Source organism: Crinia signifera, chromosome 2 (assembly GCF_055691185.1).
Source record: "Crinia signifera chromosome 2, ASM5569118v1, whole genome shotgun sequence".
NCBI classification, from domain to species: Eukaryota; Metazoa; Chordata; class Amphibia; order Anura; family Myobatrachidae; genus Crinia; species Crinia signifera.
Window position 1 is genome coordinate 324822485 of NC_139218.1, and position 19112 is coordinate 324841596.

At 44.7% G+C, this 19112-nt stretch overlaps 1 protein-coding gene across 2 annotated transcripts; it reads right to left on the reverse strand.

Moving 5' to 3' along the window:
- Nucleotides 1-2706: 2706 nt before the first annotated feature.
- Nucleotides 2707-18857, reverse strand: LOC146057721 (short-chain dehydrogenase/reductase family 9C member 7-like). 2 transcript variants are annotated; one of them, XM_083169325.1, is made up of 6 exons: nt 18791-18851; nt 15315-15404; nt 13448-13785; nt 12278-12536; nt 4517-4680; nt 2707-3078 (listed from the first exon to the last, which is right to left on the reverse strand). In XM_083169325.1, the coding sequence occupies exons 3-6, from the start codon at nt 13761-13763 to the stop codon at nt 2864-2866; spliced, it is 954 nt and encodes a 317-aa protein (XP_083025451.1). In that variant the 5' UTR covers nt 13764-13785; nt 15315-15404; nt 18791-18851; the 3' UTR covers nt 2707-2863. The 2 variants fall into 2 exon arrangements, with proteins under 2 accessions (XP_083025451.1, XP_083025449.1); XM_083169323.1 differs by lacking the exon at nt 15315-15404 and having other exon boundaries at nt 18791-18857.
- Between the last annotated feature and the right edge of the window lie 255 nt (nt 18858-19112).

Consider the following 19112-nt stretch of genomic DNA (forward strand, 5'->3'; position numbering starts at 1 on the left):
CTCACCTGTTGCGAGGTACAACACTCTAAGATTAGTAATTGCAGTCGCCACCTTACAAGACTTACTGCTATATCAACTAGACTTCGACTCAGCGTTCCTAAATGGAGAGTTACTTGAAGAAATCTATATGGAAACACCAGATCACTATAATGAGGATGAACTTCAGACAGAGAAGGTGTGTCTTCTGAAGAAATCCATATACGGCCTAAAGCAGAGTGGTCGTTGCTGGTACATAAAATCGGACACAGTTCTACTTGAAATTAATTTTATTAGATCAGAGACTGACCACTGCCTTTATCACAAAACTCTGGGAGAAAAGTTGTTCATCATAGCAGTCTATGTGGATGATATACTTATAACAGGTCACGAAGATCACATCACAAGTGTGAGAGATCAACTAAAACAGAGATTCAAGTTGAAAGACTTAGGTCCAGCCAATCATTTGTTGGGAATGAGAATTGTTCAAAACTTGCAAAAGGGAACAGTCACAGTCGACCAACAAATGTACATCGAGGCAACAATCTTGAAGTATGGGATGGCGGACTCCAAGTCAGTAAATACACCAATTGACAAAAGCATCAAGATTACAAAAGGTATGTCACCAACCACACGAGAAGAAGTAGAGGAAATGCAAGATGTTCCTTACAAGAACGTGGTTGGAAGTCTTATGTATGCAAGTATTGGAACCCGTCCAGACATCACTCATGCAGTCAGTCGGGTGAGCCAATTTGCAATAAATCCTGGAAGACAACACTGGATCGCAGTGAAGAGGATTCTGAGATACCTAAAAGGTACAAGTTCCTTGAAATTAAAATTCGCCAAGACAAGCAATTCAAATTTGGAAGTCTTCTGCGATGCCGACTGGGGAGCAGATGAAGATGATCGTCGTTCCCACACCGGTTACCTGTTCACACTGGCCGGGGCAGCAGTTAGTTGGGCGAGTAGAAAACAACCAACCGTTGCTCTCTCGACAACCGAGGCCGAATACATGGCTCTTACAGAGACATCAAAGGAAGCACTCTGGATCAAAGAGACTTTGTGTGAGTTAGGTCTACTTTTTGAAGAAGAGACTATCAGCATCGCATGTGATAACAGGGGAGCAATAGATCTTCCCTGTACTACCAAGCACCATGGAAGGTCGAAACACATCGCGATCAGACACCACTTCATCAGAGAACTAGTGGAGAACAAGTCCATCGATGTTAAATACATTGCAAGTGAACAGAATGTCGCTGACATGCTTACAAAAGGACTGTCGACAAACTTGCTTATTAAGTTCGTGAAGGACTGTGGACTTGTCTAAGTTCAAAATGTTGATTTGAAGTTTTGATGTTCTGAATGTCTTTTCTCTCTAACCATATTTTCGGTTACAGGTATTACAAAAGGACAAAGTATTGTATTGAGTTCTTTTATGTAGCCGAAGACAGCCTTGAGCGAGGGGGAGTGTTAGAATGCAGCGCTCGGCGTCTGTCTCCATACACTGTTTTGGTGTGCAGCCTAACAGACTGCCTTGTCCCCTTCTGGCCACTGTAGTTAGACGTCACCCTGAGTGACAGCTCGCTTAAGCGTATAGCAGGGCAGAGACCCCTGACCCTGCTGGCAGCGTTTCCTTTCCTGTAAGGAAGTCCCCGCGTGATAGTGTGTGCCTCAGAGCGTGTGTGACATCCTCCATGCTGTTTGTAGCTCCACGTGCACCGGAGCGCACAAGACAGAGCCCCGCTGTAATCCCGTTACAAGCGTGACCTTTGCACAGGGACATCCATCATCATTGGCAGCAGCGACGACTGGGAGAGATACCGCAGCATAAACCAGTTAATTGCCATCAGCCCTGCACAAGCTAAACGCTACAGCTAAGTAACACCAGAAACTGTGATTCCCATGCAATCAGTTGTATACTGCCTGAAGTTAACTACCAAAGTACTGTTATACTTTGCAAGCCTGTCACTTGAATAAACCTCAAGCTGGTTATATCTTCTAAGTGTGTCGTCTAACAACCACACTGCACGTATTTATAGACACTCTGCCAATAAAATAAGCCCTCTGGGGTAGAGAAGGCTGTTTTTGCCTTTGCAGCTTCCATCAAAGGAATCTGCCAATATCCTTTGGTCAATTCAAGAGTGGTAAGACACTGACTCTTGGGTACATTTTCTACCAACTTATCAACCTGGAGCATAGGGTACAAATCAAAGTGAGAAATAGGATTTCATTTACGGAAGTCATTGCAGAATCTTAAAGCACCAGAAAGTTTAGGTACTAAGAAATTGGGATTATTCCAATGGCTGGTTGATTCCTCTATGATCCCTAGGCAGTGGCGTAACCTCATCCCAGTTACCCGGAGGCAAGATAAGAATTAGTGCCCCCACCCCCCCCTAATAGCTCATTCAGTAAGGTGTCTGTGTCCAGTAGCATCATGGGATCTAGTACAGGGGAGTCAGCCACATTATTAACTGCTTTCAATTTACTGATTCAAACTTGAAGGGGAGGAGAGGTGCCCCCTTGGGAGCAGGAGCCTGGCGGCAGATGACTCCATTGCCTCCCAGAGTTCTTCCTATGTTCCTAGGTGAAGCGTCTCTTCTACCTCTTGCTTTACCACTACCCACTTTGCCTCGGGTATGCAATATGGGCTTTGATTAATGACTACCGCGGGTGGCGTCACATCATTATGTTGGATGATCTGTATACACACACACACACACACTGCAATAATACATGATAATTTAATATTTTAATAAGTGTTTGCATTATTAATTTTTATTGAAAAATACTGATTTATTTGTAGCCAAACAAAGGTCATCATTGACCAAGAAATTAATTGTATACATTGCTGGATGTATCATTCCTAACATCTCATACTGTTTTGTTGTTAATTACAAGCTGGTTTGGGTGCTGAGCGACACAGTACATAGTCAGATATGGCAGTAGGAAGGTAGGACAGAGGGAGGTAGAAGAGCTTGCAGTGCCAGCCAGGAGAGTATCTTGTCCAGGGGTAGACAGCAGTCACAGCATGTTCCATGCTGTCTGGGACCTCGTGAATTCTTGGACTGGCATTTTTAATTAAATTTACGAATACCTTAGAATCTGTAAGTTCACAAAACAGAAGCGTTAAAACATGTGAGTTGATATATAAATGCAGATGGATTTAGGGAAGCCAGTGATGTTATGCCAGAACTGTTTTTATAAACAGGTACCATATGGAATTGTCTATATACAAAAATCTACAGTATATACAAATATCAGAATAAACTAAAGTAACACTAATAAGCTAGAGGGAATTTAAACTTCAAGGTGCCGTCTGAAGTAATGATCAGATTGGACATGAAAGTTAACCGTTAGACGTGGACCCTATATGAATTTTGATGTGGAGTTTGGGAGATAATGGGGGAAATTTACTAAAGTAAATTTGTAAAAAAAATAGGTGTATTTGTATCCAGAAATACACTTATTTTTTACATTTACTATCCCGAAAATACGGCAATTCGTATTCGTATTGATAGCACATCAATACGAATTGCCGTATTTTCAACTGGAGCTATACAGGTTGTCCAGGACAGCAGCATATCTTGCCTGTGAACAGCAAACTCATAGGCAAATGCAAGGGAGGGGGGGGGGGGGTTCTGGTTGCCCAGAAACCCCCTCCTCTTGGCAAATGCCTTAAATGATGACAACAATAGAACTGGTATATAATATGATCAGTAGAGCTGCCACCACACCATGCAGTGTAAGGGGCAGAGCTGAGCAGCTGCACATGCCCAGTGTAGAGAGAAGCTGCCAGGAGGAAGAGACAGGAGCCTTACCATGAAGCGGGAGATTGTGAGCTTAGAAAGTGAAGTACGGGTTCTATGTTTGTGTATTTATTTATGATGATATGATTAACCTTTTACTGACCACTTATGTTATTTAAATGTTTGAAACATCCAATACTATAGGCCATCTGTATTGTTAAATATTAAAACTGTATCCATACAGTATCCAGTGTATAACAAGACCGATTTTCGTGGCTGTTACCACTCCCCCAGACTCCCTTACTTACTCCAATGCGCTGCAGAGTGGGAGATTATGGATTACATATGTCAACCCCCCTCTAAAAATCCTGCATTTGCCACTAAAACTCCCTGAATCAAATATTATTTACAGTAGTTATGCTGTAGTAAATAGTAAATAGAACTGAATATTTGTATAGTATATATTTTTATATAATTCTTGATGTACAGTACTATATACTGTACTGTAGAAAGTTTCATGTCCATTCAACAAGAGAAAAAGGTACCAGCAGTGGCATAACTAGAGCCTTGTAGGACCCATAGCAAAAGTTTGTAAGGACCCAATGTACTGTACCACTCAATGGTGAGAAATGTATAAAACACATGTTACTTTGACAGGGAAGATGGCCTCTTTCAGCTCGAGGTCCCATAGCAGCTGCACTCCATGCACTTATGGTAGTTGCGCCCTTGGGTATAAGATATACTGTAAGCTTTCCTTTGTATCAATGGAGGAATAATAAGATCTAACAACTTACATTGCTCATAGTAGAGCTGACCATAACTGTCCTTCACTGCTGTAGGGAGATTTTGCCACAGGCGCCTCAGGTTAGTTACATGGCTTTCAGGCGATAATATCATTGTTCGGAAACCACTTGGTTCAATGATGGAGACTTTTACCCCAAAGCCACGCATCTCCCTTCTGCAGAGGAAATAGAAGTGATTAGTATGGATGTATTGATAGCACATCTAGATTTCTTTTAGGTACAAAGGGCCTGATTCAGGACTGGATTCAGGACTGCTCGCTAAGTAGCGCTCTTTCACTGCTTAGTGAGTGACTAAACGCCCCCCTCCCCAACCAAACCACTGCCCCACTTCTCGCCACCAGCGTCGCCCGCATCCCCTTGGTAACATGCAAGGGAGTGTGTCTGAAAACACATCATGCATCTGAAGGGAAGAGTAATCATTTCATGGTCGGTGACCATTGAAAACCTTCTAGCCACCCCCTACCCGTGGGAATGCCTCAGCGAGTGTAATACTCACCAAAGGCGTTCACACAGGGGGTCGGCACATGCGCAAATACACACCCTGTCTGATCCAAGCAGAATCAGCCCCAAAGTACATTGGGTCTGATGAAGAGGTAAACACACGTTTGACATAATTGTCTCTGCATTGCAATGATAGTAATAAAATCCATATCTTTACCGATATGCAGAGTTGCATGCATCTCTGGGTCATATAACCCTACCCGTATCCTTAATACGAGTAGTGGCCCGTACCTTTACTGGGGAGGGGGCTGCGGGGTACCACGATGCAGGCACCTCCCCCTCCCCTTCGCCGCCGGTCCATGCAGATTCCCGGCGCTTGTGCTCTCATGACAGGTGTCGTGACTTGCGCATGCAGACAGCTTCTATTGGCTGCTTCGGCAACAGCCCATAGAAGGAATCATGGTCCTGGCGCCTGCACAATACAAATGACAGACACCGGGACCAGCACAGTACCGATATAGGTACTGCGCATGCACAATCTGCGAATTCCCACGGCAGCCTGCAGAAAGGTGTCCCAGAGGGAGGAAACACCTTCCAATGGGACTGCCTTGGTGACTGGCAGGTCGGACTTCCAATAGGAAGTCACTGCTAGTCACAGTGAAGCCATACACTCAGCCTACATAGTTGTCTCCTCTGCATCCATGTGGAGTTCAGGATATATGACATTAAGCAGTGGAGGGGTTGTCCCACAGTGGACACTGGTTGATGGGTGGTAATACTACTTGGGAGCCTTCAACATTGTTAAAACAGTCCTGGTCACAATAGAGGCTGTTTTTTGGGGTAAACAATAGGTACAGGGCTATGCATACCCTCCAACTGTACCGAATATCCCGGTACAGTACCGTTTTTTAACAATCTGTACCGGATAACAAAAACCATACTGAATGTACCATTTTTTTGCCTTTGTCCCGATTCCTCCTGGCTCTGGGTTGTCACCAGTCTAAGTTATTTTAGGCAGAACATTGAAAATAATTTCATTTATTACAAATCTGTGACACGTCCCATTAAAGGAATTCAGCCCAACAGCACTTAAAGTTCTCCTTAACAGTTAAGGAGTATCACCTTATAAAAGGGAAAAAATGGCCAGTACACATTTGGAAAGGAGACATGGCCATACCCAGGGGCGGATCCAGGATAAAATGACAGGGACGGCACCATGATAAAAGAGGGTTTAGGTGGGGGAGGGCCAGTGTTAGTGGTGCCAGTGTACATGCTAAGAGAGCGGCAGAGAGAGGGTGGCAATGGGATTAAAAATAGGCCCTGGCATTTAAAGTACGCAGGCCCACCATGGCAACAAAAGTGAAGGATGTAGTTGTGCGCGCGCCGAAGGCGCGCTCTGGAAAAGGGGGTGTGGCCACTCAACAGGGGGCATGTCCTTGAGTGTAGTGTACAACACCATATACAACTTCTACACATTGCAACAAAATACTAGACCCCATTATACTTGCCCCTTACACATGATGCCAAATGGAATGAGCCAAAATTCAAACAAGGCCACATGGATTGTGTCAAAATTCACATAATGCCACACGGATTGAGCCAAAATGTACATAATAACACACGGATTGAGCCAAAATTCACATAATGCCAAATGGATTGAGCCAAAATTCACATAATGCCACACGGATTGTGCCAAATTCATAAGATGCCATATGGATTGAGCCAAAATTCACATAATGCCACATGGATTGAGCCAAAATTCACATAATGCCACACGGATTGAGCCAAAATTCACATAATGCCACACGGAATGAGCCAGAATTCACATAATGCCACACAAATTAAGACAAAATTCACAATACGCTTCATAAACAGGGACATTGTCCACCAAAGGCACGCATTAAACATTTACACCATAATGTCCATTGCACGTTAAGTTACACGGCATGATGTCCATTATGTATTATACCAAACACCATAATGCCTATTAAAAATTATGCTACATACAGTAAGTGCTGCTTATCTACATGCTCATTGCCAAGGGTTCCATGCTCATTGCCAGAGGTTCCATGCTCGTTGCCATGTGGGATTACATGCTCATTGCCAACGGGGAATACATGCTCGTGGTAAATGGGGGACAGCCGCCGCCAGGCAGAAGTGATAGCCACTGACAGTGGCAGAGCCTGGCTGTATTCCGAGCACTGCAGGTCCCAGCTATTTCAAATAATACCCATTTCCCACCAGAAAATGCATTCCCAGGTTGGCCCCTTTTACACCAGCCTAGTCCCTGCATTTTCTGGTGTGAGGGGGAGAGAAAACCACCCCTCCCCCCCTTTAACCAGTTATCTCATTTAACCGGCCATATCTTCGGAACTAACTGACCCATTTACATGAGACAAGTATTATATTGAAGAACTTTTGAGTGGGCTTTGAATGATTTTGGTCCAGTGAAACTGGAACGTTTGATTCCAGAGTAATCTGCCCTCAAAGAATAAAAAAATAAAAAAATTGATTTACACGCTATATCTCTAGAACCGATTGGCCGATATGGACCATCCTGGTATCATATTGAAGGCCCAGCGATTTGTAATTGAATGACATCAACCACAAGCTCCTGTGATGCCAGTGGGGAACTGGCAGCCGTCGGAACCGGGTGGGGGTCAGAATTGACGGGTCTCATATTATCCTATGGGGAAAAAATGTTACAGCTTTGCCAGGCGATATCTCAGGTTCCCGGGGGGCTAGAGACATGGGGCTTGGCTCGTTGGAAAGCTCTGATCCTCAGCTACAAAATGAATGACAGGGGGGGCACGTGCCCGGGTGCCCCCCCCCCCTGAATCCGCCACTGGCCATACCCCATTTGCCAATGACCACGCCCTGTTTACATGTGGCCACACCCCCTTTCTGAATGTGTACCGATTTCTGCCCTTCAGATGTTGGAGGGTATGGGTTATGCAGAGACACAGTGGTAATCCTGATGTTAACAGGATGAGTGTGCAGTACTGTGGCACTCTGACACACTAAAATAATCTTGTTGTTATGGACATTTTTATTTTTAGAAGCTTTAGTAAATTTTCCCTGTAGTCTGGGGTGTGTGCAGCATAGGAGACAGCACGGAGTGCTACTCGCTCATCAATACCTATTTATACCCAGATAGTAGAGACGGATACCTCTTATGTAAGCTGGGTACACAGCTCATGTAGGCATAATTGAAGTCACTGATTCTGAATTATATCGTTAATGATATCGTTCAGTGTTTACGCTCAATATCGAGTTCAAAGGTAAACACTGGCGATATCGTTCATCATTATTATTATTTACAGTTTCTTATATAGTGCCAGGGGTGCCGAGGGGGGGAGCGTGTACTAATTACCTGGACCCTGCTTGCTGGAGGGGCCCAGCGGGCCTGTGTAATTGGGATAATGGTGTGTGGAAATTACGGTTTGTGGCATAATGTGTAAGATTCATTACAGTGTGTGGCATAATGTGTAGTCGTGTAGCGATTCCTCTGTTTTTAAATGACTACGCCCACTTATGACATGTGTCCATGCCCACTTTTGGTGTGCGCACCTACGGCGTGCACTATTACTACCACTAAGAAATAATTTATACTTGCATACAGGGCCGGTTCTAGGGTGTTCGGCGCCTCCCTGCAAACTCTAAATTTGCGCCTTCCCATACCTAATAAATGAGTACATGCTAGAGGTACATGCCACAAAAAAAGGAGTTGTGTTCTCACAAGGAATGTGTTCTAAAATTACACCACACAGTAGCACAATGTTATTCACATGTAGTGCCACTGATTCACATTCTACCACACATCTGATTCCCTTATTCCCGTTTCAAAATACCGCAGAGTCCATTATTCATGTTACTTCAGGCATTTGTACCGTTTATACACATTATGCCACACAGTAGTGTCCTTTATATAAAATTTTAATAGTAGTAGTGCCTTTTACACATAATGCCTATACTTAATTTCCGGAGTAATACAAGTTACACCTAATGCTCATAGTAGTGCTGCCTACACAAAGGGGGTGATTCTCTAACGATTGGAGGGGTCTGAATTCATCCCCATTCAATGGTTGGGGGTCTGCGTATGGGCATATTTGTGCATGTGCAGATCCTGGCAGTGCGTTACACACTGTCTAGGCCGTTCATTGTGTGGAGGGAAGGGGTGGAAACGGCTCTGGACCATAGGAACACATGACTTCAGCACCCATCCACCCTTTTAGGCGGACACCGGTGGAAATAAAAGTCAGTTCAGTAATACTATTTACACATAATGCCCACATTAATAATGCTTACACATAATGCCCAGAGTAATAAAGTACACATAATGCCCACAATAATACTGCTTACACATAATGCCCACAATAATACCGCTTACACATAATGCCCAGAGTAATAAAGTACACATAATGCCCACAATAATACTGCTTACACATAATGCCCACAATAATACCGCTTACACATAATGCCCAGAGTAATAAAGTACACATAATGCCCACAATAATACCGCTTACACATAATGCCCACAATAATACCGCTTACACATAATGCCCACAATAATACCGCTTACACATATTGCCCACAATAATACCGCTTACACATAATGCCCACAATAATATCGCTTACACATAATGCCCACAATAATACCGCTTACACATATTGCCCACAATAATACCGCTTACACATAATGCCCAGAGTAATAAAGTACACATAATGCCCACAATAATACCGCTTACACATAATGCCCACAATAATACCGCTTACACATAATGCCCAGAGTAATAAAGTACACATAATGCCCACAATAATACCGCTTACACATAATGCCCACAATAATACTGCTTACACATAATGCCCACAACAATACCGCTTACACATAATGCCCACAATAATACCGCTTACACATATTGCCCACAATAATACCGCTTACACATAATGCCCACAATAATACCGCTTACACATAATGCCCACAATAATACCGCTTACACATAATGCCCACAATAATACCGCTTACACATAATGCCCACAATAATACCGCTTACACATAATGCCCACAATAATACCGCTTACACATAATGCCCACAATAATACCGCTTACACATAATGCCCACAATAATACTGCTTACACATAATGCCCACAATAATACCGCTTACACATAATGCCCACAATAATACCGCTTACACATAATGCCCACAATAATACTGCTTACACATAATGCCCACAATAATACCGCTTACACATAATGCCCAGACTAGAGGAATGCAAATAATGCCCACAATAATGCTGCTTACATATAATGACGCTTAGACATAATGACCAGAGTAGTGCCCCATACCGCCCCGACAAATATATGCCCCCGCCCACTGCCATAACCCCTCGCAACCATGCGAGGGGATGTGTTATGAAAACACATCCCTTCACATGTCCCGCAGCAGGAGAAATCAATGGAGACCGACATATTTGCGTCACACTCCGTCATGGCTGCATTTACATGGCAACGCCCAGCGTTTGCATGGGGATGCCCATGAAACGCTGGGCCTTCTTATGGCCCACCGCCCCTGTGCGAGAATCACGCTGACTGTGCAGGTGGCGAAGGCACCTGCACATGCGCACTGTACATGTACTGTATTAACACAGAGGTGGCAGTGGCACTCACAGAATTAAGCATATGAATAAACACTCAGAGACAATTCTCTATCTCACCTAATTCTAATTATTTCTGTGAGTGCCACTGCCAAGTCTGTGTTAATACGGATGGTGCCTCTCTCCTCATGTAGGGGGGAGGCCACAGTGAACATTATAGTGGCCCACCGTTCTGGCCCTGAATAATTACCCCACCCCATAGGCAGACATGTCACATATTCCCCCCCCCCCCCCTCCAGCACAGCCTCCCCCCCCTCCGATAGGCTGACATGTCAGACATATACAGAATCTGCCTATGGGGGTTTGAGCTGGAGGGGGATCTGAGTTGTCACAGGCATTTCACATATTTACAGAATCCCCTCCAGCACAGCCTACTGGCACATGCAGTTTAATGTATTCCCTACCGTATCTCAGAGTCTACAGACTCTGCCCTAATGCAGCCAGAGAAACCCCTAACCCTAACCCCCCCCCCCCCCCCCCCGATTCATACTGCATCATCCCCACAGTAGTGACAGACTAGTGCTGGTCACCCCAGAGCACAGTAGCCCACTCACTTTTAGAAAGCTTCTTCTTGGCCACAGCGCTGCTGCTCCTCGGTGTCTCTCTCCCCTCTCAGGCTGACGTCATCTGTCTGAGAGGTGCTCCCCCTGCCTGCCAGCAGCTATATCTTCAGCTCACGGCAGCAGCAGCAGGGAGGAGAGAGTCAGAGGGGCAGAGGGGAGCACAGCTCAGCTGATTTGCCGGCACCCGGCGGGGGAAAAAATCATCGAGCGGTGAGTGCGGGTCTGGGCGGGCAGCCAAGAGTGCTCACTGCTCACAACGCCCGGCTGCTTGTGAAACGTGCCGCTGCCTGTCATATATTTTGACAGGCGCAGGCATCGGCAGCTACAGTGCGGCAGGAGGGGAGGAAGCGCCTCTAAGGGCCGGCGCCTACCTGCTTTGCAGGCTGCGCTGAGTGGGTAGCGCCGGCCCTGCTTGCATAGCTGGGTACAGCATTCCCTTTTGAGGCCACAACCATGTTTTATTAGGACATACAGTGTACACCCTTTACTAAAAACCTGCTTACACAACGGCACCTCCTTTATTAATTGTGGTGCCCCCCCTGTCATTTTTTCCTGGATCCGCCCCTGTAGTCTACCCATATCATACAGTATGTTGGTATTGTTAAGATGGAGTTTTTATACAGTATGTTTGCGACTCTTGCGAGTACTTGTTTAAAGACATATTGGTTCTGAAACTCTTTCCACTTGTCCCTGTCAATCAAGGACCATGAGTTACAGTTTTTTTAAATATATACATTGCAGCACAGAAGTTCTGCATCGGCAAAGTTGGCTGAGTTGACTTGTATTAACCATACTGTATATGCAAATGCTTTAAATAAGTTGGATAGAACTGTTCCTTTATTTTTAAGCACCCCCTTGTTATATGTGGCCAATAGTTAGAAGGTATATTGTGTATTGTAAAATCCATATGCCTGAGCTAAGCAGCCGGGTGGGAGGAGCTATGATACCATCCTGAATGTTGCCTGAGGTTAGATGATGCTCCCTGTCTGTCTAAATAAACCACATCACACAATTTATAAAAACATTATTCCGCCCAAATTATCAGTATACATATCACCAGTAGCCTTCAGGGCTCTGATTATGGTAACTCACCTTAAGCTATCTGAGAAGGCCTCCACTCCAAACTTAGATATGCAATATCCTCCTCCTATAACAGCCAGTCTTCCCACAGCACTAGAAACATTTACAATGCGTCCCCGAGCCTTACGGACAAGATGCAGCAGGTGCAGCGTCACGTTGATCATACCCAGCAAATTCACATTCAGGGGCTTAGAGTAATCCTCAACTGTTTGCCACTCATTAGGACCAAAGGCCAAACCAAATCCAGCATTATTCACCAAGCCCCAGAGCCCTGCAGTACAAAGTGAGAGTTGGAGAATAGAATCACCTAGAAATCACAGCCATCGTTACTCGGAAACTGTTCCATATTTAATATAACTCAGTCGTGCCTCAGTTACCAAACCTGAATAAATATACAGATGTGTCTACATACATCTATCCTCCATGCGATACAAGTCGCGTTATACATAACGTGTGGCGTCTTTTTTGCCATCTTTTACAGTAAATGACATTTTATTTGCCTATATTTGGTGTGTGAGGGAAGAAATGGAACATTACAGCGTTTTCCTGGAAAAAGAAGGGTTGTATAATGCTAAAGGAGGCTACATGTATGTCAACACATATGTAGCAATTTGTCGATTGTACCAGTAGCTTGATAGCACTGTTTTTTTTATTTATTACTGTACCCCCAAACATTATTCATCTGCCTATGATTTGTAACCATAATGGAGACTAACATATATTAAATCATGGAAGGTCTTGGAATCCTGGCTCTATGGATGCAAATGTGCAATTCGGTACCGAGCCTCAGTTATTAGAAATGGTGAGGCAAAGCAAAGGGCGTTCCTGGGAGGTGTGTGGGAGCTGGCCTGTAGGTGGCGCAAGCATCCACCACTGAACCTGACCCACTATGTGCAGTACAAAATAAAGCTCTGTGTAGCCCACTGCTCCTATTCACCCCTCCCCACAATACAGTATATTACAGCCTGCTACAGTTGTATCCGAGTATACAATAGATAATAGTATTCAATAATTTATAGATTTTTGGTTATCAAATGTAATTACCCAGTTTCAGATTACGGTATTACTGAAACAGTCGGTAGTTGTTGTTACCTAGTACATTTTCACTGTCAGCTCCTCACCAGCACTTCATAATAATTATAATAACAATACCAGAATTGGAAAAGAAAACAAATAAATCACCTGTAATTCCAACAGCATTTGATACCCACTTGGCAGCAGAGCTCACACTTTCAGTGTCAGTAACATCCAGTATTACTGTTTGCAGCCTGCTGGAGGTCTCCTTCTTCAGATTCTCAGCTCCAGTCTCAGTCAGACAGGCAGCCAGAACCCTCATTCCACGTCTGTCCAGCTGCTTCGCCAGCAGGCTCCCAAATCCAGTGTCACAGCCGGTGATGAAGACATATTTATCTGTGAGGTTCTCCAGTATCTGACTCTGTCTGTACCATCTGTACAGGAGGATGAGGAGGACCAACACCACCAGCACAGGGAGCCACATGAACAAGCTTGTAATTTGTTCCCTGTAACATAATTTATTCCTCCATTAATATAGATATTACTATATTTTGCACTGAGTATTTTAGTAAGCCAATAGTACAACAGCATATTAATTACCCACTAACTAGATGTCATTTTAAAGCCCATGAATGACATCTTCAAGACACTGCATTCTGCAAGGCATGTGAAGCCCCAGTATTGGCTATCGCACAGAATTTTTTTATGCTATCTAAGAACAATGCAGAGCAGGGCCCTAAAAGGGGATGGTATTCAGAATCCAGGACCTCAAAATCCCCATTGTCACAATGCTGATGGCGAGTACTGGTGAGTCTTCATACATATAGATTCCATGGATGACATCAGAATTGTGGGCCCGGGACTGATAAAATAGGCAGAGCCCTTCTGTCTAGGCTTCAGATTGGCTACCAGCCTGCGATCTCCAATTGCCTTGCAGCCAGTGAAAATTTAATAATGCAGCTGGTGCTTTCTCCATGGCCACCTGTCCATGCTGAACCCATCTGGCAACCCAGCACCAATCCAGGGGTGGGGCCCCCTCACTGTCCCTTGGTGGTGCTGGAGTCCAGACAGCCCTCCCTGATGGAGGCCCTACTAGCCATGCAGCACAAGATGCCTGGCGAGAGTGAGCGGACAAGTCCTGTGCAGTTCTGCTAATGTAGGACATCTTTTTTTCCGGAATGTTCTCTGTAGTAGTTGCAACTTCATGTGACTAAAATGCACAAGACTGATAAATTTCATACATGACACTTGTAAATTGTGTCTGACTGAGACTGTATATGGATCACAACACAACTTGTATTGGAAAAAAGCTGTAGCTGCAACCTTGTAGCACTTGGTATCCAGATTCAGAGAATTAGTCACAAACAGATATATGTATTTATTTATTAACAGTTTCTCATATAGCGCACACTTATTCCGCAGCGCTGTACAGAGAATATTTGAACATTCACATCAGTCCCTGCCCCAGTGGAGCTAACAATCTATGTTCCCTTCCCACGCACACACAGACTTTCTAAGGGTTAATTTGTTGGGAGCCAATTAACCTACTAGTATATTTTTGGATTGTGGGAGGAAACCGGAGCACCTGGAAGAAATCCACGCAAGTACGGGGAGAATATACAAACTCCACACAGTTGGGGCTATAGTGGGAATCGAACCCCTGACCTCAGTGCTGTGAGGCAGTAATGCTAACCATTACACCATCCGTACATATATTAGATTAGTAAACACAGTAATAGATACCTTGTGTGTCTTAGTTGCATTTAGGTACAAATAAGATTAATTTTTGGCAGAAAAGTAACAAAAAAGATGCCCGGCACTAGAATCTCACATGGCCTGGCGTTCCAAGATGGGCTGTTTGGCATGAGTGTGGCAAAAGATGTAGGAAGATACATTGTAAGATGTATTAGTGCTAGCTTTATGTTTAGGAGCTGGGGGTTTGGGGGTGGAGTGGGGGCAGGATTAGGCTGCAGCTGGAGATGGTTAGCATTAGGATACGGGAGAATGGTGTTAGGGCTAGGGTCAGAATACTCACCAGTATCCCTTGGCATTGTGATCTGCATGATTCCATAGTCTGGATTCTGACTGTCAGGATTCTGAATGCTGGCATTTTGTACCCAACTCCCTGGAAAATCACAGTAGTGAATCAGCAGGTGAGAGGTATGAGGTCATGCTGTGGGCTTCCACAAATCATATCTTCCCAATTATTGCATCCAGATGATAAAGTGCACATCATTAATGTATTCTGTCTCTCCAGAACGCTGTAGTACTACCACTATCATGGTGCCAACACACACCTATAAACTATGTCATCATACAGACACAGACCTTGAATTAGGTTTCTCTAAGCAGAGACTGGTGTGTAAACCATTGATGGACAATGTTCTCAACCATGATTGTTAGATAGGAGAAACTGGTGGTTTGGGGATATTCTTTCTAGCAATCCATGGACTCCTTTCTATACACATAGGTGCTGATTCTGTGGGTGCTTGAGGGCCTGAGCACCCACAGAAATTGATGAGCACCCACCCGATCAGCAGAGGCCCACCCTCCCGTGTCCCATTGCACTCCCCCTCCCTCGTCGCTGGCATAGGTACTGTGTGGGCATTTTTGTACCTGCACTGTGGGGGCATTTATGTATTTGGCACTGTGGGGGCATTTATGTATTTGGCACTGTGGGGGCATTTATGTATTTGGCACTGTGGGGACATTTATGTATTTGGCACTGTTGCCATAATTTGAATATTGGAGACAACTGTGCTGCGTAATATAAATCAGTATTATTTTGTGGCAATGCCCCTTTCCCATGAAGCCACTCCCCTATATTTTTGGTTTGAGCACCCACCAGCAAAAACATAAATCGGACCTATGTCTATACATACATGTAGCAGTTACGTGGGTCTTCCTCTATACTTATTTGAGCCTCTCCTGAGCCCGGCAACGAGTCCACTTTTTTGTTTAGTATCTCCTCCCCAAAGCAGCATATGCTGTAGACACGATGATTGGAATAGCAGTGTTTAGATAGACAGTCAATAGATGGATGGGAACAAAATGTTGACAGGGTCAATATTTTGACACAAAAAAGGTAGACACATGAAAAGGTTGACATTTCACATTTCTTTTATATCAATGTCAACAGCTATGCCCCAAGCAACAAGATGATGATGATGATTTAGTTTTATAAGAAGCGAGGAACATGTCATTCAGACTGTGGAATAGCAGCGGCAAGCTGCTAATATTAATTTTGCCCAGCGTGTATGGACGTTTTGCCCAGCACGTATGGAAAACATGCTGTTTTGAGCGACTTTCAGCTCAAAGTTGCCCAGTGTGTATGGGCCTTTACAGTAAATGTCAGTTGCATAGTAGTGCCAAGCACACTTTTTTTTAAGTAGGCAAAATGTCTGGTATAGCAGCAGGCTGCCGTATTCTTTACCTTTAGAAAAAGAGATCAGCCTGCTGGATTGGCAAAGTCCAGATATAAAATGTTTTGAGAAAGGCAACTGGCATATTTTATGTTGACTAGGTCATAGAGCACCATGCAAGCAGAGGGGAAGTGCTAATTTTCTAAATAAAGTTACAAGTAACACATACTTGACATATTATGGAAGAACCGCTGGAAACTCCAGTAACCTCAATGTACCCACATCAAGGTTGCCTACTTTCCCGGAAAAGTGATAAAATGGAGAGTGATAAACAACCAACCAATCAGTTCCTGTCTGACAAACACAGTCTGTGACATAGCAGGAGCTGATTGGCTGGCATTATCACTTTCTATGTTATCACTTTTGAAGCATAGTGCATCTGGCCCGCAGTCTGTAACATAAGACTCAGTGGTACTCTTTACCTAGAACGGCGCCCGCGATCAGAATCGCGGGCGTCGGGGGTAAAAAATCGCGGGCATCGCGGGTAAATCGCGGGTACATCAAAATCGTGTACCCGCGATCACCGCGATTTTCCCATAGGGAACAATGTTAAAAAGCCTAATTGATCGCGATTTTAATGTTAAATGCCTCAATGCCCGCGATTTTCCCATAGGAATCAATGTTAAATGGGCTACAGAGCCCAAATAGACCCAATTAACCCTTAAATGTCACCCCAATTTTTTTACGCCACCCCACGATCCACGCCAACCCGAAGCGTGGCGAGCGCAGTGAGCCCGCGAGGGGCGGCGGTACGCGTCCTCCGACCTTTTCATGCCCTACTATCCACGTCGGCGTGGAGTTGAGAATAGAATAGTGTGGCGAGCGCAGCGAGCCACCGAGCCCGAAGCGTGGCGAGCGCAGCGAGCCCCGCGAGGGGACGCGGATACCTTCACAGGTAAACGCGTCCCTTCGCGGGCTTCACAGGTGTCGGCGTCGCCACGGACACCTGTGAAGTCCGCGAGGGGACGCGTATAACTGTGAAGGTATCCGCGTCCCCTCGCGGGGCTCGCTGCGCTCGCCGCGCTTCGGGCTCGGTGGCTCGCTGCGCTCGCCACACTATTCTATTCTCAACTCCACGCCGACGTGGATAGTAGGGCATGAAAAGGTCGGAGGACGCGTACCGCCGCCCCTCGCGGGCTCGCTGCGCTCGCCACGCTTCGGGTTGGCGTGGATCGTGGGGTGGCGTAAAAAAATTGGGGTGACATTTAAGGGTTAATTGAGCCTATTTGGGCTCTGTAGCCCATTTAACATTGATTCCTATGGTAAAATCGCGGGCATTGAGGCATTGAATGCAAAATCGCGATCAATCTGACTTTTTAACATTGTTCCCTATGGGAAAATCGCGGTGATCGCGGGCATCGCGTCGCGGCCGTTTATGTACTGCCCGCGATCCCGCGATCACCCCGATGGGCGCCGTTCTAGGTAAAGAGTACCGACTCAGTTATAGTATATCTCTATAACTCAGCACTCACAGACTATTTTTATATAACCCTCCCCCTTATATCTTTAAGACTCATACATCAATGACAGCAACTATCTTACAACACATAAAGAAATAAAGATTATATTTCAAAGGGGGGGGGGGGGGGGTGCTTGGGTTCTATTCACAGGTGACTACAAAAAAAAATGGGACGAACCCTCGAAAAGTGGGACAGTTGAGAGGTATGATGTTGGGATGTTGCCCATAGCAACCAACCAGATTCTATCTATTACTAGAAGGTTCTAAATAATTAAGTAAAATAAGGTGCTATTGGGCAACATACCATTTTCAGTAGAACTCCCATCTAAGTAAATTATCCCCCTAAAGAAATCAAGTTCCATTTGTTGCCATCTGTGAACGGACGTGGTACTGTTTACATTAGAACTTCACCCATTTGTCAACACTGAGACAAAGAAACGGCTCTGGAGGGTGATAGTCTTCCCACACTACAGGGTGCACTGCAATCACATGGAAAGTTCTCAGTCCTGTTAGTTTAGGAGCGTGCCTTTATACAGCACAGAGAGATACCATTGATTTAATTCATGTGTATCAAGTGTCTAGTTCCTGTAAACGGGAAAAGCCTTAACCCTAAAGGTTTGTGGAACGTACCTCTACCCCTGAAGATATTTAGTAAACTCTGTGCAGCACGGGTACTGTCCCCAGGACCTAATTCAGATTTGTAAGAAAAAAAAAAAAAAACAAGTTACTTTGTATGTGGAACAAACCATATTTCCAGCCAAGGGGGGCAAATACATATTGTTTTTGTGCAGGGTAAATACTGGCTGCTTTTTCATGCAGCCCAAAGAGGTTAGACAGCTTTATTTTTTCACTGCAATTTAGATTTCAGTTGAACATACCCAAATCTAAATTTCGCTGCATGTGGTACATCTGCCCCCCTGCAGTACAATATGGTCTTGCTTGATTTTATGGT

Bases quoted from the DNA above. Each gene is read 5' to 3' on its own strand.
- LOC146057721 (XM_083169323.1), bottom strand. From the start codon at position 13,763: ATGTGGCTCCCTGTGCTGGTGGTGTTGGTCCTCCTCATCCTCCTGTAC. The intron at 12,537-13,447 runs GTGATTTATTTG...TTTGTACTGCAG, and splicing joins AAATGCTGTTGGAATTACAG to GGCTCTGGGGCTTGGTGAAT. The intron at 4,681-12,277 runs GTGAGTTACCAT...TTTCCTCTGCAG, and splicing joins GCCTTCTCAGATAGCTTAAG to AAGGGAGATGCGTGGCTTTG.